The following is a 22,704-nucleotide window of genomic DNA, read 5'->3' on the forward strand; positions in this document are numbered from 1 at the left end:
AGCAGATTGGGTGAGGTCAAGAGAAAGACTTGTTCTTAGTCATCTCTGTCACCAAGAACTCTGCTTTCCTTAAGTTCCCAAGCTGACTTTGTATTTTCATGTTTTCTTGCAGGCCAGGGAAGTTCACAAAGAAAGAGACTCTTATTTCACATCTGCTTCTTAAAAGAAAAAGAGTTAACAAAATATTTGTTTCTTGGTTCAGAAATGTAAACCTGTGAGACCCTCTGCCCTTAGAGCTATCCAGCCATTACCACCAAGCCCTAGTTACAGAAACGCCCATTTGCCTGTTCAGCTCTTACGTATCATGTTATTTTTCCTTTTTATAAAAAAAAAAAAATACATTTTCCTCTCTGCTTTCTCAACAGCCCAGATCTGCCAGTGAGCCTCAGGCTTTGGGAACTCAAGAGGTAAGAATTATAAAATACTTTCTCCTAGGATTTTCTTGAATCTAACCAGAACTTTAAGCCGAAAAGAGTATCTTAACTGATCCTGTAGATGATTGCATTTGACGTGTGATGTTTATCAAAAAGAAATATCCATAGAGGCTTTAGTAAAATTAACATGATTTCAGGATTTAAGGCAAGACTGGTTATCCTTGATGATAGTTCAAATCAGATTTCTCACCCAGATTTTCTTATTCTCTTCTAAAAACCTGAGTTGGAGAGCCTTGAGGTCATAGCCTTAAAATGTATTCCTATGGTACTATACATGATTAATCAGTTGCAGCTATTGAAGACATACCCTGTGCAAGACAGACGTCACAGTAGATTAGATCAGAGAAGGGTAAGCCCTGTTCTTAACAGATTGGTTGTAGACGTTGTAAGGGCTTTTTTCCAGCAGCAACAAACAATAATAACGAAAGGTCAATCTAATGCTGTAGGGGTTTCTTCTTAAAGAAGCTAACTTGGCTTTTGAAAGTAGCTAAAGCCATTTGATTCTGGTTATAGACTTGAAAGGTCACCATACTGCTGAGACAGGTGATAATGTGTTTGTCGGCCCCAACCAACAGTCAGCAACTTGGATTTTTTCCCCTATTTTAAGTTTATTTATTTATTTTGAGAGAGAGAGAGAGAGAGAGAGAGAAAGAGAGAGAGCAGAGTAGGGGCAGAGAGAGAGGGTGAGAGAATCCCAAGCAGGCTTTGCACTGTCAGCACAGAGCCTGACGCAGGGCTCAAACCCACAAACCGAGAGATGATGACCTTAGCTGAAACCAAGAGTCTGACTCTTAACCAACTGAGCCACCCAAGTGCCCCTTTCCCCTATTTTAAAATTTAACCTCATTAGGAAAAATTTCAGGTATATTCCAGTATAGAATAATATAATGAACTTCCATATCCCCACCACTCAGTTTCCATAACTCTCAATTCATGGCCGATATTGTTTCCTTTATCCTACCACCTATTCTCTTCGTTGCCCATTGGATTTTATGTCAGTGGCTTGAATTCGGTTGTTGGATTTTTAATTATTTATTTACATAACTATTTAGTGGTTACAGAAAAGTGCTAATAAAAAATACTGACAGTTTCCTGGAGCTGGTCTTTAATCCATTTATTTATTCAGCAAATATTTAGTATTTTCTAGTATTAGAAACTTAGGATAAGAATCTCTAACCAAGAGCTTATTAGAAGAAAGGCCTGTGTAGGTATGCTTTTAAGACCATATATAGCTTTTGCTACCTCATAGTGAGGTTCTTTTGGATTTAAGTACTTAATATCTTGCAAGAGTACTGAGCCATCCCTACATTGTACCAAATACAGTAGACCCCCCCCCCTTATTTGTGGGGGATATTTGTGGTTGACCAAGCACCACTGGGACTGTGGAAAGCAAAATCACGGATAAGGTAGGGACTACTGTATTGTTGATAATGAAGACTCTCTTATAAGTATTTGATGTTCTCTATCTGATGTTTGTGTTGATTTCTTTCGTGTTAATGCATGTACTTAAATGCTTCAAATCAATCCAGGCAGAGTTTCTCAATGGGAGTTGCTGGCATGTTGAATGGGACAATTCTTCATTGTCCTTTTCGGTGTTCCTGTCCTTGGCTCACAAAAGGCCGGTGGCATCTTCCAGTCACTGTGATATCCAGAGCACCCTAGGAAGACACTGGGAACTACTGTGTCTTTGCACACGATGGTAGAGTGATTATTTGTCACTTATCATTCTCACAAGCATTTTTGCCTCATGCAAAATGATTGATTTCACGTATGCTCAGTGGTTCCTTATGTAAGTGGTCCCTGTGCTAACAAACTAAAGAAAGAAACTAAACCAAGTAGATATGTAAAGCAAAATAGTGTTTTGCACTGTTGGAGGGATTTTGAGCATATGTGCTCTAGGACCAAATCTGGTTTTTTTTAGTCTGTACAGAGAAGCAGATTAAACATTGGGTAAGAAATGGTCAAATATTGGGGTTTAAAGCAAAATACTACCAAGGCAGCATGCAAATTGAAAGCGCAGCAATGATGAAGGATATATTTCGTTTCCTGTTTGCTGTTGTAACAAATTATCACAAACTCAGTGGCTTAAAACAATACAAATTTATTACAGTTTTGCAGGTTAAGTTCTGTAGGGATCTCACTGGGCTAAAAGCAAAGTACTGACAGAGGCACCTTCCTTTCTGGAGGCTCTAGGAGAGAATTCTAGAGAATTCTCTATCTTCAAAGCCTATAACATTGCATCTCTGTATGCCTTCTGTATCTCTTAACTCTGAACTCCCATAGAAAAGCTTCTTTGATTTAAGGACCCCTGTGATAAGATTTGGCCCACTGGCTAATCCAGGATACTCTCTCCCTCTGAAGGTCCTTAATTTAAAGTCCCTTTTTCCCTTGTAAGGTTACATATTCACAGGTTCCAGAGGTTAGGACGCGGACCTCTTTGGAGGCTATTATTCTGCCTACTGCAAAGTAAAAGAGATTAGTTGTTCAGAAAAGTGGAAAGGCGTCAGGTAGCAGAGGTAGGATTATCTAACATTCCACTGTGTAGGGTTGAGCAGGAGTTAGGGTTCCTGAATTGCTGAAGCAAGTTCTTGTCTTGATTCTGGAAATCCTGTGTTATAGATACAAGCCCTAAAGGCTTTGGGTTTTCTTGGAGTATTTGTCATTGGATCCAGTGGACAGGTTGACGTCCCACAGCTCCTTTCTTGGCCAGACCTTTTGGTACTATGGGTGTGGCCCCTGGAGGGTGTGCTATTTTTGGAGTTCTTCCAGCTTTGGGGAGTTTGCCCATAGTGTGTAAGTTCCAAGGTCTTTGAATAGTACCAAAGACATGTGAGATTTTTATTTTATGCTGTTATGTCTGTGTGTCATATTATGCTATATTTATTAGGCTCTAAAATGTGGAAATTGGAGGAAAAAATAACAATATTTTAAAACCTCACTGTAGAGGTATTTCTTATAGCTAATTTATAAGTATGGTTTAATTTCCATCATCCATCAGGTAGGTCATCCCCACAAAGTAAGAAACCATTTTTTGCCTACTGAGTGAAATGAACCACTGGCTTATTTTTTGAAAATTCTCTCTGGAGGACAATGTAGCTGGAAATTTTTGTTGGAGATTTTAAATTTTTTCAGCTACTTTTTGTAGCAGGCCCCCTCTCTATTTACTTCTAGACACTTCAGCAGTGCAGATCTGAAGACCAAACCTAGGGCTAGCAATCGGGTAACAAACTACCCTGATTTGTCTAAGACTGGGGGTTTCCTGGGACATAGAACTTTTGATGCTAAAACTGGACGAGTTTTGGGAAAATCGGGACAGTTGGTCCCCCCACCATCTGTCTAACAAATGACTCTAGTGGAAAGTAGCTGTCATGCCAATGAATTACTAAAATAGAAAAATTTTTTAAAGATTTTATTTTTAAGTAATTTCTCTACCCAACGTGGGGCTCAGACTCATAACCCTGAGATCAAGAGTTGCACGCTCCACTGACTGATGCCCCCAAATAAAGGTGCCCCCGAATAGAAATTTTGATTACATTAAATAATGACAACAACCCCCAGGGTTTGGGGTGAAGAGAGGAGCAAGTCTAACTCTTGGAAAATCTGTATCCACATTAGCATGTTTGCTCAAACCAACTTAAAAACAGCAACAACAACAACTCTCAGATTCAGAACTAAGAAGAACCTGTGACATTTAAGAGGTGTTACATTTCATGGCATTCCCTTTCAGTTCCCCAGTGTTACCAGCACCCTCTTACAAGATGCCTCTGATGAGCCCATCTTTAAAAACTTTGTTACTGAAGTGACCACAGTGCCTCACTGCTTCTTTTTCAGCACCTCAGCATGTATGGAAATGATAAAACCCAAGTTTCCCTAAACAACCCAGGGCTCTCTTAGTTTGAATCCTGTCTATTGTATGACAAAGTTGGACTTTCCCACCTGAGAGATAGCATAGACTGTTCAGAAATAGAGAAGTATTAGGAAGACTCTCTTGAGTGCCCGAGGGGAAGGGATTGGAGTGGACGATGTGGTGGAGTCTCACCCAGCTCTTGATGCTTCCTGACTTGCCAGCTGTAGAGTGTGAGCTACTTGCCCTGATCCAAGTAGCTGCATCTGGGTAAAGACTCTTGCTCAGTCCTTCCTCCCTGCTTCCATAAGACACTGCACTGTGTTAACCATAACGAGGCAGAGTGAGAAAATGGGAATACTGAAGGTCCTGGGGTCTCTTATTTTATGTTTCTGTAAACCACTGGGACAAAGAAGGCTATAAGTGTTCTTGAAAGAATAATAACTTAGCTTCCCCAGAACAGGTACTTGACTTTCAGGAGCTGGCACTTTCCCCCCTCCCCTTTTTATTAAATGTGCTTAATTGTTCCCTATCTTCTGAACTTTCCTTGTTGATAGTATAAGGAATTATCTTTCAATATCTTTTTTTTAATCCCAATAGATTGAGCACTATCAGTCATGGAGGTACGATCTGGGTTTCTGACAAGGATTTGTCTTGGATAGAACTGTAAATTATTTTGAGATCTACCTCAGCCCCCTTTTTGGGGTTCCTTCTAGGACAACCAATCCCGGTTTCATTTTGTTAAGACTAGCATCATTTCAGCTTCAGACCTGTGCATGCTGGTTTTTTTGTGAATCAAAAAAGTTACAGAAGAAATGAAAGCATATCAAATCATTATGCTGTCATTTAAACCCAGATTTCTTTTATTCTTTGCCAGAGAGAAATTAGAGAGTAAATGTAAATAAGAGGTCCAAATGACTACTCTGGGTGCAGGGTTCCTTTGGGGGTAATAGGAATGTCTTAGAACTAGAGAGAGGTGATGGCTGCACAACATTGCGGATGTACTAAATGCTGTGGGATTGTACACTTTAAAACGGTTAGTGGCTAACTTTGTGTTATGTGAATTTTACCTAAAAAATACTTTTTTCAAGTGAAAAAGGATGGTTTCTCCCTCTCTGTAGATTCTGGAAGCCATCTTAGCCATTTTAATACACTCATGTTAAATTTCTAGACCAAAATTGTGATTGTATCCTGCCCCACTACTCAGAGAAGATATTTAGACTTAAAAGTGTCTGCAAGGCAGACCTAATGAGGAAACTCTTAAAAAGGTGAAGGAGGAACAATTTTGAGAGTTAAGACACAAGTTGTCTATTAAGATGTATAGTTTTTGTTACTAGATTATAGACTGGCCTATACTTTGCAAAGTTGACCACAATAACAATTTGGTTTTTTAGTGGAACAGTTTAAAACACTGGACTTTCTTCTATCTTTCACGGGATAGAACTTGTGTTAAGTAGGTTGGACAGTTTTTTAATATCCTGTGGTCGCAGACTGCAGGTGGATATGATAAAATGGAAAGAGTCCAGATGTGATAACTTTAATGAAATGTGAGCAGGTAACAAATTTCAGATACAGAAATGTCTTTCATTAAAACATCTCCTTAGACATTCCCAAGGGCTGTCATGTGATCAAAGTCTGATGGGGACTTGTTTTAAGGGATGCTTACATAAGGGTTCACACAATCCTTGATTTAATTATAAAGCTTTAAGGTTTTTGAATTCCTTCTAGATTTAGAGGCAACCATTTTGACCTTTCCCTCAGAGATGTAACTAGGCAACAAGTAACAGCATGTAGCCAGTGCACAGCACCCAAACTTCATAACCATTGCATCATTTAAAAAAAATACCACTTAAATCAGTATTTTAGCTTTGGCATATGCTGCCATGTAACCTCTAATGTCTTAGAAAATATCATGCAAACCCCCAACTGTAAAATAGAGTGGTTCCTAGAAGCCCAGCATCGTCTGCTGTGAATAAGGAAGTGTGCCTACAAGAACAGCGGTAACAGAGTTGAGAGGTAGCTGCATGCACTATGCTTTATGATTGGGAATTAAGAAAGGAGCTTTCATTTTTTGGTGTGTGAGGTGTAAGAGTTTAAAATCATATGCTCAGCAGGTGACAATGAACATTCCTCACAATATGATTAATGGAAAACATGCATAGTCACAGAGATGAAAGCTGGCTTTTATTCTAGTGAAGTTGATTTTACTTTGCTGGATAGGCGGTAACTACTTTGATCAATAAATAAGCACTTGCTGGAAGCTTTTTATGTGTCAGACACTATACTAAGTATATACTGTGTTCCTTTTCTGTGATGTGATAACCATGCTTTTAATTTAGTTTTCTTTATTATGAAAGGAATACATGTGTAAGATTTTTAAAATTCAAGCAGTAGAGACAGGCGCTAAATGAAAAATAGAAGTTTCTTTCCAAATGCTAATTTCTAGCCCCACTCCCTGGAGGTATCCACTGTTAATAGTTTCTTGTGTGTCTGTCAGAAGTTTTCATCTTTCGGTTAATCGATAGTGAAAAGGTGAGTATGGTAAGTGCCATTAAACCATCTGTTAGTCTGCTTCTCTTCTGGACTAAATCTTTTAATCTGGAGACACTACTTGATACTTCTTTTTGAAATGTGCCTTCCAACACCGAAAAAGTAAAAATGTCAGCACCAAAGTGATGCCAATAGGGCATGGTGGTAGGGGGGCCTGCACTGAAGAATCTTACTGTGTCATTTTGGCCTCCCTGAAATTTACATACAGAGCTTTAGTAATAAACCTTAAGGTAGCTCTTTATAATTTTCAAAGTCATCTGAAGTACATTATCTCCCTTGATCCTTTTGATGACCCCGTGACGTAGGAATTGTTTATGTTACCAAGGAGGAAGCTGTGATTCTCAGAGGTTAAATGCGTTGCCCACAAACATAGCCGATGACTGACAGGATGAGGACTAGAACCTGAGTCTAGTCCAGATTTTACTCTGGAGCCAGACTACACGGGTAACCGTGAGGAACAAAGAGGCACATAATACCTGTGTGACTCCTGCAGTGATGGGCTGTGCGGTCAACTGGAAGGGTGCTGGGCTTGCACTGGAAGATGGTTATGAAGTCATTCCGATTCTGCCCAGGGCAATTTATTTAATGTAGTACATACAAATTAGGGTGGCTGGCTCTCTGCTCACAATTTCCTCGCTGGCTCTGTCTATTCCTGTTTTGTTTGTTTGTTTGTTTGGGTAATACTGGCCTCAAGGGTGGGGACTTGGCCCAAGCTGGGGAAGCCACAGTATTTCATCCCCAGACCACAGGAGTCGGTTCAAAGGGTGGACATGTGGCCAAGCAGGGGCCAATAGGTTCTTCCTGTGGGATATTCCAGCCCATGTTGAGGATGAGGTCCCATCCTTTCTCATCTCAAGGCAGTAAGAGTCATATAAGGCCATGTTTCAGTCTGCTGAGAGAATGAAGTCTGATGCACAGAAGGGAAGCAAAAGAAAGAGGCAGATAGATAAAGGGAAAGGAGAGAGCTCACTAACAATTGGAGTCTATGAATTCAGTTGATGGGAGTCAACACATATTCATTTCCATTTTTTACCTAAGCTAATTCAAGTTGCTACAGACAGTTCTGGATGGTATCTCTAGGTGTTTTCGCATCTTTAAAATGGAGGTTACTAATGTTTGCCCTGACCATATCTGAACTGCTCTAAAGATTAGTTGAGATAATGAATTGGAAAACACTCTGTAAATTGTAAAATGCTGTACAAATGCAAAGTGGTATTATTCATTGATATGTTGTATTGACTTGGGAAAAATCAAAAGCGTGAATTTACCACTCATTTGGAAAATAAGAAGTGAGAACTTTGTAAGAGCCATCTGGTGTGATGCAGAATTCAATGGAAGCTGCCAGAGTCCCCCAGATTTTTTTGATATCTTCTTTCAAATACTCTTAAGTTCTTAGAGACACTCCTAATGAATACTAGGATAGATCTTACCTTGCTGACTCAAGTTAATTCAATGAGTTTCTCTTTTCTGTCTGTGGCTGTAATCTACAGCAAGCATGCAAACAGTCACATGTGCTCACCCACACCCAAACCAAAGTAAACAAAGCACCCTATTGATATTTCAATATTTTAGCTTTTTCACTTAAAAGAAGCTTTACAGATGTGTGCTACATAACATTTTGTCTTCAGTAGAGAAAAATCTTCAACCTAAGCCAGCCTTAAAGTAGTTGTTCTAGTTATAGAATGCTCTTCATTTGGGAATAATATAGTTGGGTTAATTCTAGAGACAGAAGGTTAGTTGTTTCGGACTTAGATGGGATCAAGATCCATCTTTTTCTTTAATGGTCTTATATCTTTGATATAAGCTCTCAGTAATCAAAATCTGCTTGAGATTATAATTTATGTATGACACAGGAAGCATCACTTCACTTTTATAGCATTTTTTACTATATATGATAATACCTCTCAATGAAGGAAAACAGATGGTACCTCTGAAATCTGCTCTCTTTCTCAGATTTGCCATTTAGGCAGTTTTTATTGTAGCAAACATCTCTTTCTTCATATTGATAGTTAGAATTCCCCAAAAGTGGTTTAAAGCCTCAATCTAAGTAACGTAGCACATGCAGAAATGTTGAGGGCACCATGGGAAAATGATTTATAAGCACGAAGAAGGATATAGCAACCTGAAAATGCTTTACATCTCCCACATTTTAAAATCTGAGAAATGCGTCCACCGCCCTTTACTGTATGCTTGTAAATTTTGTGAATAGGTCTTTGCCTCACAGGCTCGTGGTGCAGTAAGTTTGAATCAGAGCTGTTTGAGCTCTCTGTTATGCACCTCATCTAGCCTTTCTTTATTTTTGCCTGGCCTTGATATCACCCCTTGAATGTCTGTGTTTTCATACAAATCGAGGGCTTGGAATAAAGTTCATTTTCTGAAGAAGGCGTACTCTTAGCCCTCAGGACATTTCACCCATACTGGGAAAAATTGGCATCCTCAAATCGGTTAATTTTAGGAGAGCTTAATAAAGAGAATATTTACAAGGATGTGGGCAGAGTGTAGGGAAAGTGCACTTCTCCAAGGCTCCTTTACTGTCTAGAAGCCTGAAGGGATGAGGGTTGGGAGGAGAGGCCTCCCGAGCGAAACTGTAGCCTCCAGGGAAGAGGTGGAGCCAGATTATAATGACCTGGGAGGCAGAGATCCCAGGAAACTATACACGGAAATGATTCCTTCTCCCTCTGAATCTGCTTGTGCTCCCCGTTGACCAAACTGGAAGACAAAGAATAAGACTGGAAGACAAAGAATAAGAAAGGCTGCTGCTGCTGAGTTTGTACGGTTTAGTTTCCTGGGGGACGGAACTTAGTGGAATAGGATTGGAGAATGGGTCTGGAGGGGCAAATGGAAGATAGCTAGCCCAGAGAACCTTCATTATGACATTCGTGCATGAAAGAAATGGCACCCTTTCCTCCCCCCAATTTAGCTATCTTATAAAAACAGTCGTTTTAACCAAGTTGTATTTTTTCATTAACTTTACGTAATTGTGGTCATAGCCCATCTTCAAATGGACCCAGGTACATTGGTGGCATTTGGACAATATCCAGCTGTTTATGCGGTGAAAGATGATCTGGAGGCTGTACAGAGGTGAGAAAGCCTACCCTGTCCATGAGCCATGTAGAGAGGGGACAGCAACCTCCACCTAAGTTTCGTGCTAAGGGTGGCCAAAAGTGGACAGATGCCTCAGAGCAACTTTGAATAGCCCACATTCTTGGACCCCCATATTCAAAAGAGTGACCTATCATTCCCCGTGAAGTACAATGCTCAGCTAGTGGGTTGAATGGCTAGTTTTTTTGTTTTGTCCAGCTTGTTTTTAATCTCAGATGAATTCTTTTCACTTCTTTGACCCAGAGACCAGGATTACTTGCCTTGATCTAATCCAGATTAACTACTCTGATCCACTGAAAATGAATAAATCAACTGACTTGGACAAATCCCCATAATTGGAGAGGTATTTGTGGTAGCATACCGTGCTACACAAAAGAAAAACACATTTGGAGTACTACTGTAAAGCATAAATCTCTTCTGTGGGCCAGAAAACTCCCTGACTTGGGAAATTCTGGGACCCAGAGATTCCAGAAAAAGGGTTGGGTCTGTAGTAGGAACAGTGAGTGGCTTGTGGTATAGAGAAAAGAACATGGGTTTGGGAGTTGAGAATAAGAGATCTCAGTTTAATACCGACAGTGGCCCCCTTGGCAAATTATTGAACTCTCTCAATCTCAAGTTTCTTTGTGTATAAAATGAGAATAATTTGACTTATTACAAGATTGATTAAAGCCATATGTGCAAAACAAAGGCAGTGTTTTTCACACATTCAAATACTTCTGGGGGGTATACTCACCTACTAAAAAATAGTTTCTTAACTGCTTTATTGAGGTACAATGGACATATGATATAATCGACATACAGTAAATAATGCATATTTAAAGTTGATGAGTTTTGGGGCACCTGGGTGGCTCACTCAGTTAAGCGTCCAACTTTTGAATTCAGCTCAGGTCATGATCTCACCATCCGTGAGTTCAAGCCCCGCATCGGGCTCTGGGCTTACTGCCCGCGGGGCCTGCATGGCCCTCTCCCTCTCTCTCTCTCTCTCTCTCTCTGCCCCTCCCCTGCTCACAATGTCTCTGTTTCTCTCATAATAAAAAAATGAACTTAAAAAAAATTAAAACAGGGGCGCCTGGGTGGCTCAGTTGGTTGAGCATCCATCTTCTCCTCAGGTCATGATCTCACAGTCCGTGAGTTTGAGCCCCGCCTCAAGCCCTGTGCTGACAGCTCGGAGCCTGGAGCCTGCTAAGGATTCTATGTCTCCCTCTCTCTCTGCCCCTCCCCCGCTCATGCCCTGTCTCTCTCTCTCTCAAAAATAAGTAAATAAACATTAACATATTAAAATTAAAATAATAAAGCTGATGTGTTTTGACTGAATACACCTGTGAAGCCATCACCACAATCAAGATCATGAACATTTCCATCTCAAAGTTTCCTCATGCCCAGTAACTGTCTTTCCTTCCCATCCCCGTCTTGAGGCAGTCACTGATCTGCCTTCTGTCATTCGAGAAGAATTTGCGTTTTCTAGAATTTTCCATAAATGCAATCATATTATGTATTTTTTCCTGACTTCTTTTGCTCAGCATGATTTTACAAGACACATCCGTGTTGTAAAGATCACTATTTGTTCCTATTATTACAGAGAAGCGCTCTATTGGATTGGTGTGCCACTGTTTGCTCACCCATTGGAGGACACTATTCAGTTATGTTTTGTTTCTCTTTCCCTTCTTCTTTCCTCATTAAGAGTATAAGAAAAAATTCTCACGTATTCCATGTTACCCAGTTGACATTTCCATTAAGATCGCCCAGGGGTAGCATGGTTTATAACAACTGGGGATAAATTCAGACATAATAGTAATGGTGCTTATTAATCCCTGGCTTAGGTTGATTCTGAGCTGAAGCTCAGTTCTTTCCACTTCCTCAGCTTTTGTTTGCTCTTTAAAAGAAATAAGCAACCTGGAGAATCCAGCCCACATGTCCATCAGCTGATACCTGGATGAAATTGTGATATAGTCATATAATGGAATATTATTTGCATAAAAAAGAACAAAATAAGGATTCATGCTTATATTGTGGATAAACCTGGTAAACATTGTGCTAAGTAAAAGAAACCAGGCACAACAGGGGTGCCTGGGTGGCTCATTCAGTTAAGCGTCCAACTCTTGGTTTTGGCTCAGGTCATGATCTCATGGTTCGTGGGTCCAAGCCCCGTGTCAGTCTCCATGCTGGCAGTGCAGAGCCTGCTTGGGATCCTCTCTCTCTTTCTCTCTCTCCCTGTCCCCCCTTCAAAATAAATCAATAAACTTAAAAAAACAAAACAGGCCACATGTTACATGGTTCCATTTATTGAAATGTCCAGAATAGGCAAATCCATAGAGACAAAGTAGATCAGTGGTTGCAGGGACTGGGGTGGTGGAGGGGAAATGGGGAGTGACTGCTAATAGGTATGGGGGTTTTTTGGAGGGTGATAAAAATGTTCTGGAATAGTAGTGGTGATAGATGCATAACTTTGAATATTCTAAAAGTTATTGCACTATACACTTTAAAAGAGTGAATTTTATAGCATGGGTATTATATTTCAATAAAACTGTTATTTTAAAAAGTAATCTGTAAAACTGGGGAAAAACGTTCAACTTCAGCAGTTAATTTAATTTGCTTGTTTTTAATTTGCTGAAGGAAGACTTAAAGCTGTTTTCCTCGTTGGCCATGCTGCGCCCGCATTCTAGGTCTTGAGTACAACGTGGAACTTTCAAGCATTAGGAAGTAAAAATGTCACATCTGTATATAAGTCATATTTTGGAGGCAGTTCAGTATCATACTGTTTTAGTTTACTTGAGATGATAAAGAGCCTATAACTACATTGACAGTTTCGTCTTTTCCTTTCCTTTTAAAAATAACATGCATTCAGTTTGCCTAATCACCCTTTCCTCTGGCCTCGGTTAACTAGACGCAGGATATCCTGTCAGTAAAGCATCTTAGCTAAATCAGATTATTTACCAAGCCCCTAACAGCAGTAGGCAGAACAGAGTGAGTAAAGTCGAAGTCCAAATATTCAAGATAATCCTTGGAAAGGAAAAGAAGCCAGTAGCTCAGAGTCAGTGGTGATTCAGTCAGAGGTGTAACTTTGATTTCAAGCAGCTGTAGAGGATGGGAATCAAGACAGACTTCCTCCCTTTCTAATTGCCTTCCTTCACCTGGTGAAGCACCGCCTTATTTAGAATGCTCTTAGCTGCTCCACTGCTGTGAATCAGGACCGACATTGTAACGTCTGGACATAGAGTTCCATGGGGTCTAGTCCCAATAAATCAGTGTTTCCTGGGTACTTGGAATTTGTCGTGGACGAAAGACATTTTTTTCCAGCTTTTAGAAATCTTAATAGCCATGGTGTGAGTTTTTATGTCATTTACTTTAAATCATGATGTGAATGAAACAGTGAAATTAAAACCATTGTAACTCTACTAGGGAATGTTGCCTTTGTCTTTTGCTGTAACTTAGTGAATGAAGTTCTCCCAAGGTGATTTGGCATTTATCTTGGGCATTCTGTTGTATTCTGTCCAGCTTCTGGTACACTACGAAAAATTGCGTAAGAGAATTTCTGTTTTACCTTGGCCCTGGAAAAAGACGGCTCCCAGGGATGTCCATTCATTTAGGTACTATGTCCCTTCATTTTAGAAATATATGCAGGGATATATTACATCCATTCATTCTAGAAATATATATAGGGGTATAGTGTATCCATTGAATCTAGAAATATATCCATTCATTTATGTATTAAGCATCTAGAATGTAAATATGCCTAGAAGATGTTTAAGTGACTTCTCCAGGAGTAGGACAGGCTTGAAGGCATAAGCAGACATTGACCTAGATTCTTTCTCTGTGTGTGCGCATGTGTGTGAGTGAAACATACCATACATCAGAATACATGCATGTATACACATATTCTAAAGACTAATAAAATAAGCACACGTATAGTTCCCCGTCTTTTTCCTCCCTAGCTTTATTGATAAGTATCACGTTTAAAGACTCCTGTTTTCTTATCACTGCCCTTTTCCTCCTTTCTCCCCATTCCTGGAAACCATCATCTGGGCTTTTAATTTGTCATTCCCCTGCTTTTTTAAAATCTTTATTTTTTTTATTGTTTAGTGTTGCCTGTTTCATGCTTTTTCTCTCGTTTGGAATTTATTCAACGTTATGTTTTGAGATTCCTGCAGGTAGATGTGTGTAGTTATTTTCACCACTAGTATTAATTAGTATTTCAGTATTGTTGTTCTGCTGTATGATATATACCCCACTTTATTTAATCATTCTACCCATTTGGGTTGCTTCCAGCTTCTTGCTCTCATGAAAATGCTGTTCTGGACACTCTGTACGTGTGTCCTAGTCATCACCCAGGAGTTTTCCAGGACGTGTGCTTTGGGGTTCAGTTGCTGGGTCATAGAATATGCAGTGTTCAACTGTATTAGGTAATGCCAAATTGTTTTAAAGTGGTTACACCAATTTATTCTTCATTAGCCTCTAAAAGTGTTTTTGTTGCTTCCCTTGTCAATACTTAATGTTCTCTGAATTTTCATTTTTACTAGTCTTGTTGCAAATGTATTCTGAAATTCTTTTTTTAAATAGCAAATAATTGGTTGGGGTTTTCACTTGGAACTATCTTAGTGAAAGAGATAAGAGAATAAATTGGGTTTCATTTGCTACATTTTATAAAATTAAATGGATCCTTGCTATAGATTCTGCCCCTAGATAAAGGTCTTCAAGTAATATCCAACCTGAGCATCTTGTTTCTTTTCTGTTTTTTTCTTCAAATTTTTTCTTTATTGGATATATGTATTTTTTTTAACGTTTATTTATTATTGAGAGACAGAGAGACAGAGCGTGAGCATGGGAGGGGCAGAGAGAGGAGGAGACACAGAATCTGAAGCAGGATCCAGGCTCTGAGCTCTCAGCACAGAGCCCAAGGCAGGGCTCGAACTCACAAACTGCAAGATCATGACCTGAGCCGAAGTCGGACGCTTAACCGACTGAGCCACCCAGGCGCCCCCTTTATTAGATAGTTTTAATTTGCAAGTGTAACAGGTAAAACAGTGCAAAGATATATGAAAAGTTGTTCATCTTCCCTTTCCTTCCTTATCTCTCTGCTTCCCCAGATAACCAGTGTCAGTGCCCTGGGCTGTACGATTTCACTCTTTTTCTCCTGCTCATACGTATGTAATAAACACATGCAAGGTTGTGACTAATGAAATTGCCATTTTAGTGGATCAAAAACAGTTGAATATGAACTCAATCACATACACATATCAACAGTTTCCTATAGTTCAATAACACATGCCTGCATATTCTGTTTTTGAGGATTTTTCACATATAAGGATTACCATCAACTATGTTTTACATGACACATGTCACAGACTTTCACCTGGCTCATTGGTATGGATCTAAGTCGCTCATGTTAATGAGTGCACAGTGTTCCCTGTACTGTCCCCCATGGAGTGAAATTAACATTGTCTCCTTTGGTTGTGGTTGTATTTCCCCTAACCAATATGTCTTTATATACCAGAGCTTCACTCTGGTTGAATTTCAAAGGGATGGAGTGGGGAGGGGGGGTGGTGTTATTGAGTCAGAGGGCACATGTATCTCAAATTTTAAAATACGTTGTCAGATTTCTTTCCAAAAGAGTTGTACCAGTTCAGGTCCCCATTAGCAAGTATAGAACTGCTTGTTTTCTATATTCTGGTGACCACTGAGTATTATTATTCTACTGGGTAAAGAATGCTATTCTATTTTCATTGATATCCCGTGAATTTTGTGACGTTGAGCATACTTTCATATGTTTTCATTGCTTTTGTGCATTTCTTCTTTCCTGAATTTTCATTTCTTTTGCCCCTGTTTCTATAAAGTTATCTGACTCCTCAATTTGTCGGGGGCTTTTAGTTTATTGTTGATAGTATCGCTTTGCTCAGCATGTTGTGGTTATTCATTTTCCAGTCTGTCATTTGCCTCTGATTTTGTTTATAGTCTCTTTTGCCACACACAAAAAATTTTTATATTTAGTCACTTATGTGTATCTTTCTTACCTTGCTTAGGAAGGTTTCCTTTATCAAAGGTAATATAAATATTCTCCTAACTCTTCTTCTAATACTTTTATTGATTTGTTTTTATATGCATATATTAAATCCCTCTGGAATATATGGTGTCAGTTAGGAATGTCTGTCAGGATTACGGTAGTTTTGTTTTAGGTTGTAGTATGTACAAAAGCAACCAAGTCCTATTTCATTCCTCTTTTTCAGTATTTCTTGGTATTATTTGGCTTTTTTTTTTCATATAAACTTTGAGTTCATTTTGTTACAGTCTAAAAAGGGGATAACAACCACTGAAGACATTGAAGATTCTGATTAAAACTGCGTTAAAATCATATCTTGACTTGTAAAGGACCAACTTTTTTTTCTATGTCTTTTTTTCCTATCCAGGAAACATGTCTCTTTGTTCCAGTCTTGCTTTACATCTTTCAAAAATATTTTATGATGGTTTTCTTTGTAAGTTTGTTTATTTATTCTGAGAGAGAAAAGAGATAGTCCCCACCCATATAAGTCGGGAAGGAGCCCAGGGAGAGAGAGAATTCCAAGCAGACTCTGCACAGCCAGCGCAGAGCCCGATGGGAGGCTCAATCCTCCCATGAACTGCAAGATCATGACTTGAGCCCAAACCAACAGTCGGATGCTTAACTGACCAAGCCATCCAGGCACCCCATAATGGTTTTCAAAAAAAAACACGGAGCTTTTTTTTTTTTTATGTGTTCCTCAATGTATAAGAGTTTTTGTTTCTTTTGGAATTGGTAATTTGGTTAAATGGCTAGATGTAAGATAAATATAAAAATACATGGCTTTTCTTCTCTTTGTGCTAAAAGTTGTTCTCAGACTAAAACACAGAGCAGTCCCTAGTTCCAGTCCCCAGGGACAGTTGTGATAAGCCGACTTACAGAATACAAAATATTAAATTAAACAAATATTAAAGAGCTTTCTGCTACTTGATCTCATTCCAACTTTGCTAATGTGGGGCAACATTATTATAGATGAAGGCAGTGCTCTGAGCTTTGTGGGGTTAAGCATGTTATTTCTTTGTTTGGTTCTGGATTAGCCAAGACAGTCTTGAAAGTAGGATGTTAACAGAGGGAAACTATTTACATTTCAATTTTCTTTGAAACACAACTAAACACAACTATCTGTTGAACAGAGGCTCATTTGAAGACAAAATCTTAAGATATGTGGTAGATGAGGAATATTACTTATTGGAAGAATTTTATCATCAGTTTTTTAAAAAATATCTGCAATACTCCTGTATTTACTTGTAGAATTTACAAGTAGAAATTTTTTTACCTCTTAGAAACCAGTGGCCTAAGTAACAGTATAGATGTTCTTCTTCATAGTAAACCTATTAAAATGGCAATGAAGGGGCACCTGGGGGGCTCAGTGGGTTAAGCGTTTGCCTCTTAATTTTGGCTCAGGTCATGATCTCACAGTTGTGAGATTGAGCCCTGTGCATGCTCCGTGCTGTGCATGGAGCCTGCTTAAGATTCTCTCTCTACCTACTTCTGCCCCTCCCCCACTTAGGCTCACTTGTGTGCATGCACGCTCTCTCTAAATAAATAAATAGCCAATGAAAATGTCTCAAAAATGTTCAATAAAATAACCTCAGTATCCAAAAAAAATTTTTAAGTGAAAAAGAATTTTCAAAATAACCCAACTAATTTTTAAATGTTGGAACACCAGAGAACAAAATTATACGAGAATAGGGGAAAAAAAAAAAAAAACCCAAAACTTTGAAATTGACCGATATAGAACAACGAAAAAGTCTCCATTGGAATTTAAAAAATGACATAAATATACTCTAAATGATAAAGAAGAAAGAAAGCCATAAAACAAAGGCCATGTAGTAAAAATTGCAATATCACAATTAAGGACATTTCTAGAAGTAGTAAAGAATTGACATAGATAACTTCCAAATGGTTAATTAGGGAAGTTTGCTTATGAACCATAGCTTCAAATCCAACATTAGATGGCTTAAGTAAACATGTATAAATAATGGCAACCACAATGAATCATTTCTAGAATGGAGCACACTGTTTTAACTTAAAAATAATACAGTAAGTACTTAAGCCAATAGAAGAAATACATTTTAAAGAATCTACAATCGAAGGTATGAAGTCCAGAATTGATGAAAGGCTTAGCCTATAAACGGATAGTAACATCTAGAGAAAAATATCAAGACATTACTTATAACATTTTCAGACTTCAGTGAGGAAGAAATCTTAAAACATCTGGAAGAAAGGCCAGATAACATTCAAAATACTGATTTCAGATACAGCTGCAAATGAGACCATAAACTCCCCAGGGAAATGAAACATCTGCAATTCCCTTTATGGAAAAAATTATCCAGGCAAGATGTCATTCATTTGGGAAAGCTAAAGAAAGATTTTCACATATCCCACCAACCCTAAATAGTCACTGGCCTTACTCTTTGGGTCCCCAACAGGAATTTGTTCATATTGTGGCTGCCTTATCAACTCTCAATAGGAGAGACTAGAAACACTAAGTAGGAAGGATCAGTGCTTCTGACCACAGTCGCATTGCAGGATAAGATTGTGATCTAAAACTTGAAGGGAACTAATATTTAGGGAGCATCTACTGTGTATCAAGTTCTTTACAGTACCTCATTTCACCTAATCTTCAAAACCCCTGGGAGGATGACCCCCCTTGTTTCAGCTAAGAAAACAGTCTCAGATTAAATAACTTGCTTTGCTAAGTAATAGTCAGAATTTGGATACATGTCTTTCTGACCCCCCAAGAAAAGTAGAAGTTTCAGAATAACAGTGCGAAAACAGAATGAAATAAGATGGAGAGAGGCTGCAGCCCATAGCTCAAATATTCTTTTTTACTCATAGAAAGAAGCCCAAGAATTTTCGGTTTTATGATGGCTATAACTAGAAATCAACAGAGAAATGAATTTGATTATTGTCATGATAGCGTGCGTATATGTGTGTTGGTGTACAGATTTAGTTTAGGCAGAAATAGTTTCATTCAGTACTTTCTTCCAAACATATTTCAAAAGAGATGGGAGTATATATACAGTGTTTAGTTAATACCAGTGCCATATATTAAGCAAATATAAGAAATAGCAAAAGTAAGAGGAAATAATGATAGATGACAGTCCATGTATGACAGTCATAAGAGATATAACTTAATTATTCCACATGAAACCGATGCACTTAAAACAAAAGTTCATACATTTAAATATAAGGTAGGAATATTATACATTAATTAAAATAATAAAGAAACTGGGAATAATAATATTTGAGAACTAGTATCACAACAAAATGCGTAAAAGGAAAAGTGTTAGAAACAAAAGGAACAAGCAAATAATGTTGCAGTGCACAAGTAGTGGTATTAGGTTGGGGTCTGCTTTGGGTGGTATCATTCCAAGAGTGAAGGTTGGCTTATCCTGAGGTATATTCCAAGAGCCCTCAGAGCCAGGGAAGAGCTTTAGCCTCTTGAAATTTAGGTATAAATGTTGTATACCTCTGGGGTGCCTGGGTGGTTCAGTTGGTTGGGCGTATGACTTCGGCTCAGGTCATGATCTCACGGCTTGTGGGTTCGAGCCCCACATCAGGCTGTGTGCTAACAGCTCAGAGCCTGGAGCCTGCTTCGGATTCTGTGTCTCCCTCTCTCTCTGCCCCTCCCCTGCTTGCACTTCTCTCTCTCTCTCTCTCAAAAAAAAAATAAATAAATAAACATAAAAAAATGTAAATGTTGTATACCTCCTGGTTTACTAACATGGAGTGGAGTAGACAGTCAGGCTTTATTTGGTCTCAGATACAATAGAGTCAAACCTTTCGTTCACTTACAGATAGGAATTATATGAGTTTCCTAGGATTGCTCATCTTGGGAGAAAGACACTTCCTAAGCAACTGTGCAAGTGATTGCTCCTATAGCTAATGAGAATGGAACTCAGTGTAGAAGTCAGGGTTGCCCCACTGCACAACTCCAGTGAGAGTAGGACTGTGATGTGAAGAAAGGGTAATGTTAGAATTAAGAGGTATCAGGTGAGCAGATTATACAGATGGAACCAAGTTTCCAGTCGAATCCATATGCTAATGGTAACTTCAAGGAGAGATGGATTGAGAAGTTTGATGAAAAATTTATTAGGTGGGGGAATTAGTGATCAGCTTTGCTTCCTAGGGGCATAGGCCTATCTGTAATGCTACCTGCCTTTCCCTGAGTAGATTACCAAATAGTTTGGGATCTCTTTTCGCCTGGTTCTGAGACGACAGGGAACTCCTTTGGTGAAAACCTAGTTGGAACTGAACATGGCTGCGTAGACAGAATGTTATTGGCCTCACCATGTTTGAGGTCACGGTCCCCTAACGTTATAACTGCTGCATGCCCCACAACGTGTTAAAGGAATAATGTTTTAAAGGAAGGCAATGGGAAATATCTGCATAATAGCAACATTCTTTTCAAGCTCTGCTTTGAAATGAGGCTGTCGGGAGGCAGGCCAATATGAAAGGGGCTCTATCAACAGAGAGACCCTCTGACTCTGGTTTTATTTAATGCTCTTGCTCTCTGGATTTTGTTTTTCATTTATCTTATTTTCCATCTATGGCTTGGACTTCTCAAGAAAATTGTCTCTGTCCTGTGGTTACGTAGGTTAGAGACCACAGATTCTAGTTTACAGATCTCATATTCTGAAAATTTTGGAATGGTATCATTCCAGCCATTTCCCCCAAGCTGCCTTTGAAACTAATATTATTGCTTACAAATGATTGTGAAATATTTAAATTATACAGGGAAGGACAGAGAATTTATTTATTTTTTCTTAGTGGTTCTTTTGAATGATTTGCATAGTGAATTCTAAGGGTAGAAATAGCTCCCGCATTTATGTTTTGCTGGGTCTCACATAGATGTGCATTGGAGTAGATATAGAAAGGAATACCACAGACTTGGCCAGGAGAAGAAAAAGTACCCTCATAGTTCTTCCCTTTGCTCCCTTATCCTCACTTAATAAAAGTGAAAAAATGCAATCAAGTAACATGAAACAAAGCTAAAAAGATCACTCATTAAAAAAAAGAGAGAAAATTGTCAAAATAATAGTGCCAGCAAAAACCCAATGGAACAAACAAAATCACCACAAAGGACAAAGGAAAGTTCTTTGTCTGAATTAAAAATAACGAAAAGTGGTCTGATATGCATTGAATACAAATGTGGGTTTCATTGCAGAGCCCTTCAGCTCTGTAACTTTGCAGCCTGAGATAGGGAACAACTTCCCAGACAAATACTACCAAGTCACTCACTGTCCCCTGTCTTCCTGAACAGTCCGCTACAGTACCTGGACATTGTCAGCTCTGCCTTAAAGTTTCCTGCCCCCAAACCATGAGGATTCGGTGGAAATTAAATAGGTAGGAATGGCAAGATCAGTAATTAATAAAGACCTAAGGTTCTGATGTATTTTTCGTTCGGCAGCAGTGCAAGATGGGAAAGAAATGCAAGGAAGGCTAGGGGTGATGAAACCTTCATCTCTGAGAGTGCCGTGTTAGCTTCCTGGAAACCTATCTCTACTCTGGAACTGACCTTCAAGGACTTGTGTCCCAGCTTGTTTGAGACTCTTGGGAGAGTCTCTCTGCAGTATTCTTCTGGTTCTGACACCTTGCTGACAAATAACAGTTTGCTTCTGGGCTCTTTGGGGGAACTCCATGTTTTTCCCTCCCTCAGCCCATTTCTGCCCATCAGCTCTTGCTCAGCCTTGCCTCTGCCAAGATCCAGCCATTTTCGGCTGAGCCCACAGACTCTGAATGAGCCCCTTCCTGGGGCTCAGGCCATCCCCAGCCCACGACTTAGTTGGAACTGAAACAAGAATGGTACCAACAATAAGGCAGAATTGTGATTTATATCAAAATTAAGGGTAGAAAAAGGAAAATCAACATCTTGGGTTTTTTTGAGGTTTCGTGTTTTGCAATTGTGGTAAAATACACATAACGTAAAGTTGACCATCTTGGCCATTTTAAAGTGTACAGCCCAGTGGTATTAAAAACATTCTCTTTGTGCAGCCATCACCACGATCCATCTCCAGAACTCTCTTCATCTTGTAAAACTGAAACTCTACCGATTAAACAGTAATGCCCCATCCCTCCTTCCCTCAGCCCCTGGCAACCACCCTTCCACTTTCTGTCTCTAGGAATCTGACCAGGTACCTCATATAAATATTTATATGCAGTATTTGTCTTTTTGTGATTGGTTTATTTTCCTTAGCTTAATGTCTTCAAGGTTTATCTGTGTTGTAGCATGTGTCAGAATTCCATTTCTTTTGAAGACTGAATAACATCCCATTGTTTGTACACGCCACATTTTGTCGATCCATTCATCTGTTGATGGACACTCGGGTTGCTTCAACCTGTTGGCTGTTGGGAATAATGCTGCTATGAACATAGCCTGGCACATATCTCTTCAAGACCCTGCTTTCAGTTCTTCTGGGTATATACCCAGAAGTGGAATTGCGGAATCATATGGTAGTTCAATTTTTTAATTTTTTTGAGGAACCACCATACTGTTTTCCTCAGTAGCTGAACCGATTTTGCACTCCCATCAACAGTGCACGAGGGTTCCCTTCCCCTCCCCCCCCCCCCAATTCTTGACCACACTTACCTCTTGTCCTTTTGGTGATAGCCATTCTGACAGATAGGAGGTGATATCTCCTGGTTTGGATTTGCATTTTCTGATTATTGAGCATCTTTTCATATGTTTATTGACCATTTGCCTTTGGAGAAAAATGTGTTCAAGTTCTTTCCCTGTT

At 39.2% G+C, this 22,704-nt stretch overlaps 1 protein-coding gene across 4 annotated transcripts in view; it reads left to right on the top strand.

Moving 5' to 3' along the window:
- Positions 1–22,704, top strand: part of GNG2 (G protein subunit gamma 2) — a 120,569-nt gene that overhangs the window by 18,643 nt on the left and 79,222 nt on the right. For 2 of the 4 annotated variants that reach the window (XM_045450962.1, XM_045450960.1), the window contains exon 2: positions 366–407. The exons of 1 other annotated variant lie outside the window; for it this stretch is intronic. Coding sequence is in view for 1 of the 3 variants with exons in the window: in XM_045450959.1 (XP_045306915.1) it covers positions 366–382 (17 nt within the window). In the remaining 2 variants the exon portion in view is untranslated. Of the gene's footprint in view, positions 1–365; positions 413–22,704 lie in introns of those variants that run through there. One more of the 4 variants, XM_045450959.1, reaches the window with a different exon arrangement.

Source organism: Leopardus geoffroyi, chromosome B3 (assembly GCF_018350155.1).
Source record: "Leopardus geoffroyi isolate Oge1 chromosome B3, O.geoffroyi_Oge1_pat1.0, whole genome shotgun sequence".
Lineage (NCBI taxonomy): Eukaryota > Metazoa > Chordata > Mammalia > Carnivora > Felidae > Leopardus > Leopardus geoffroyi.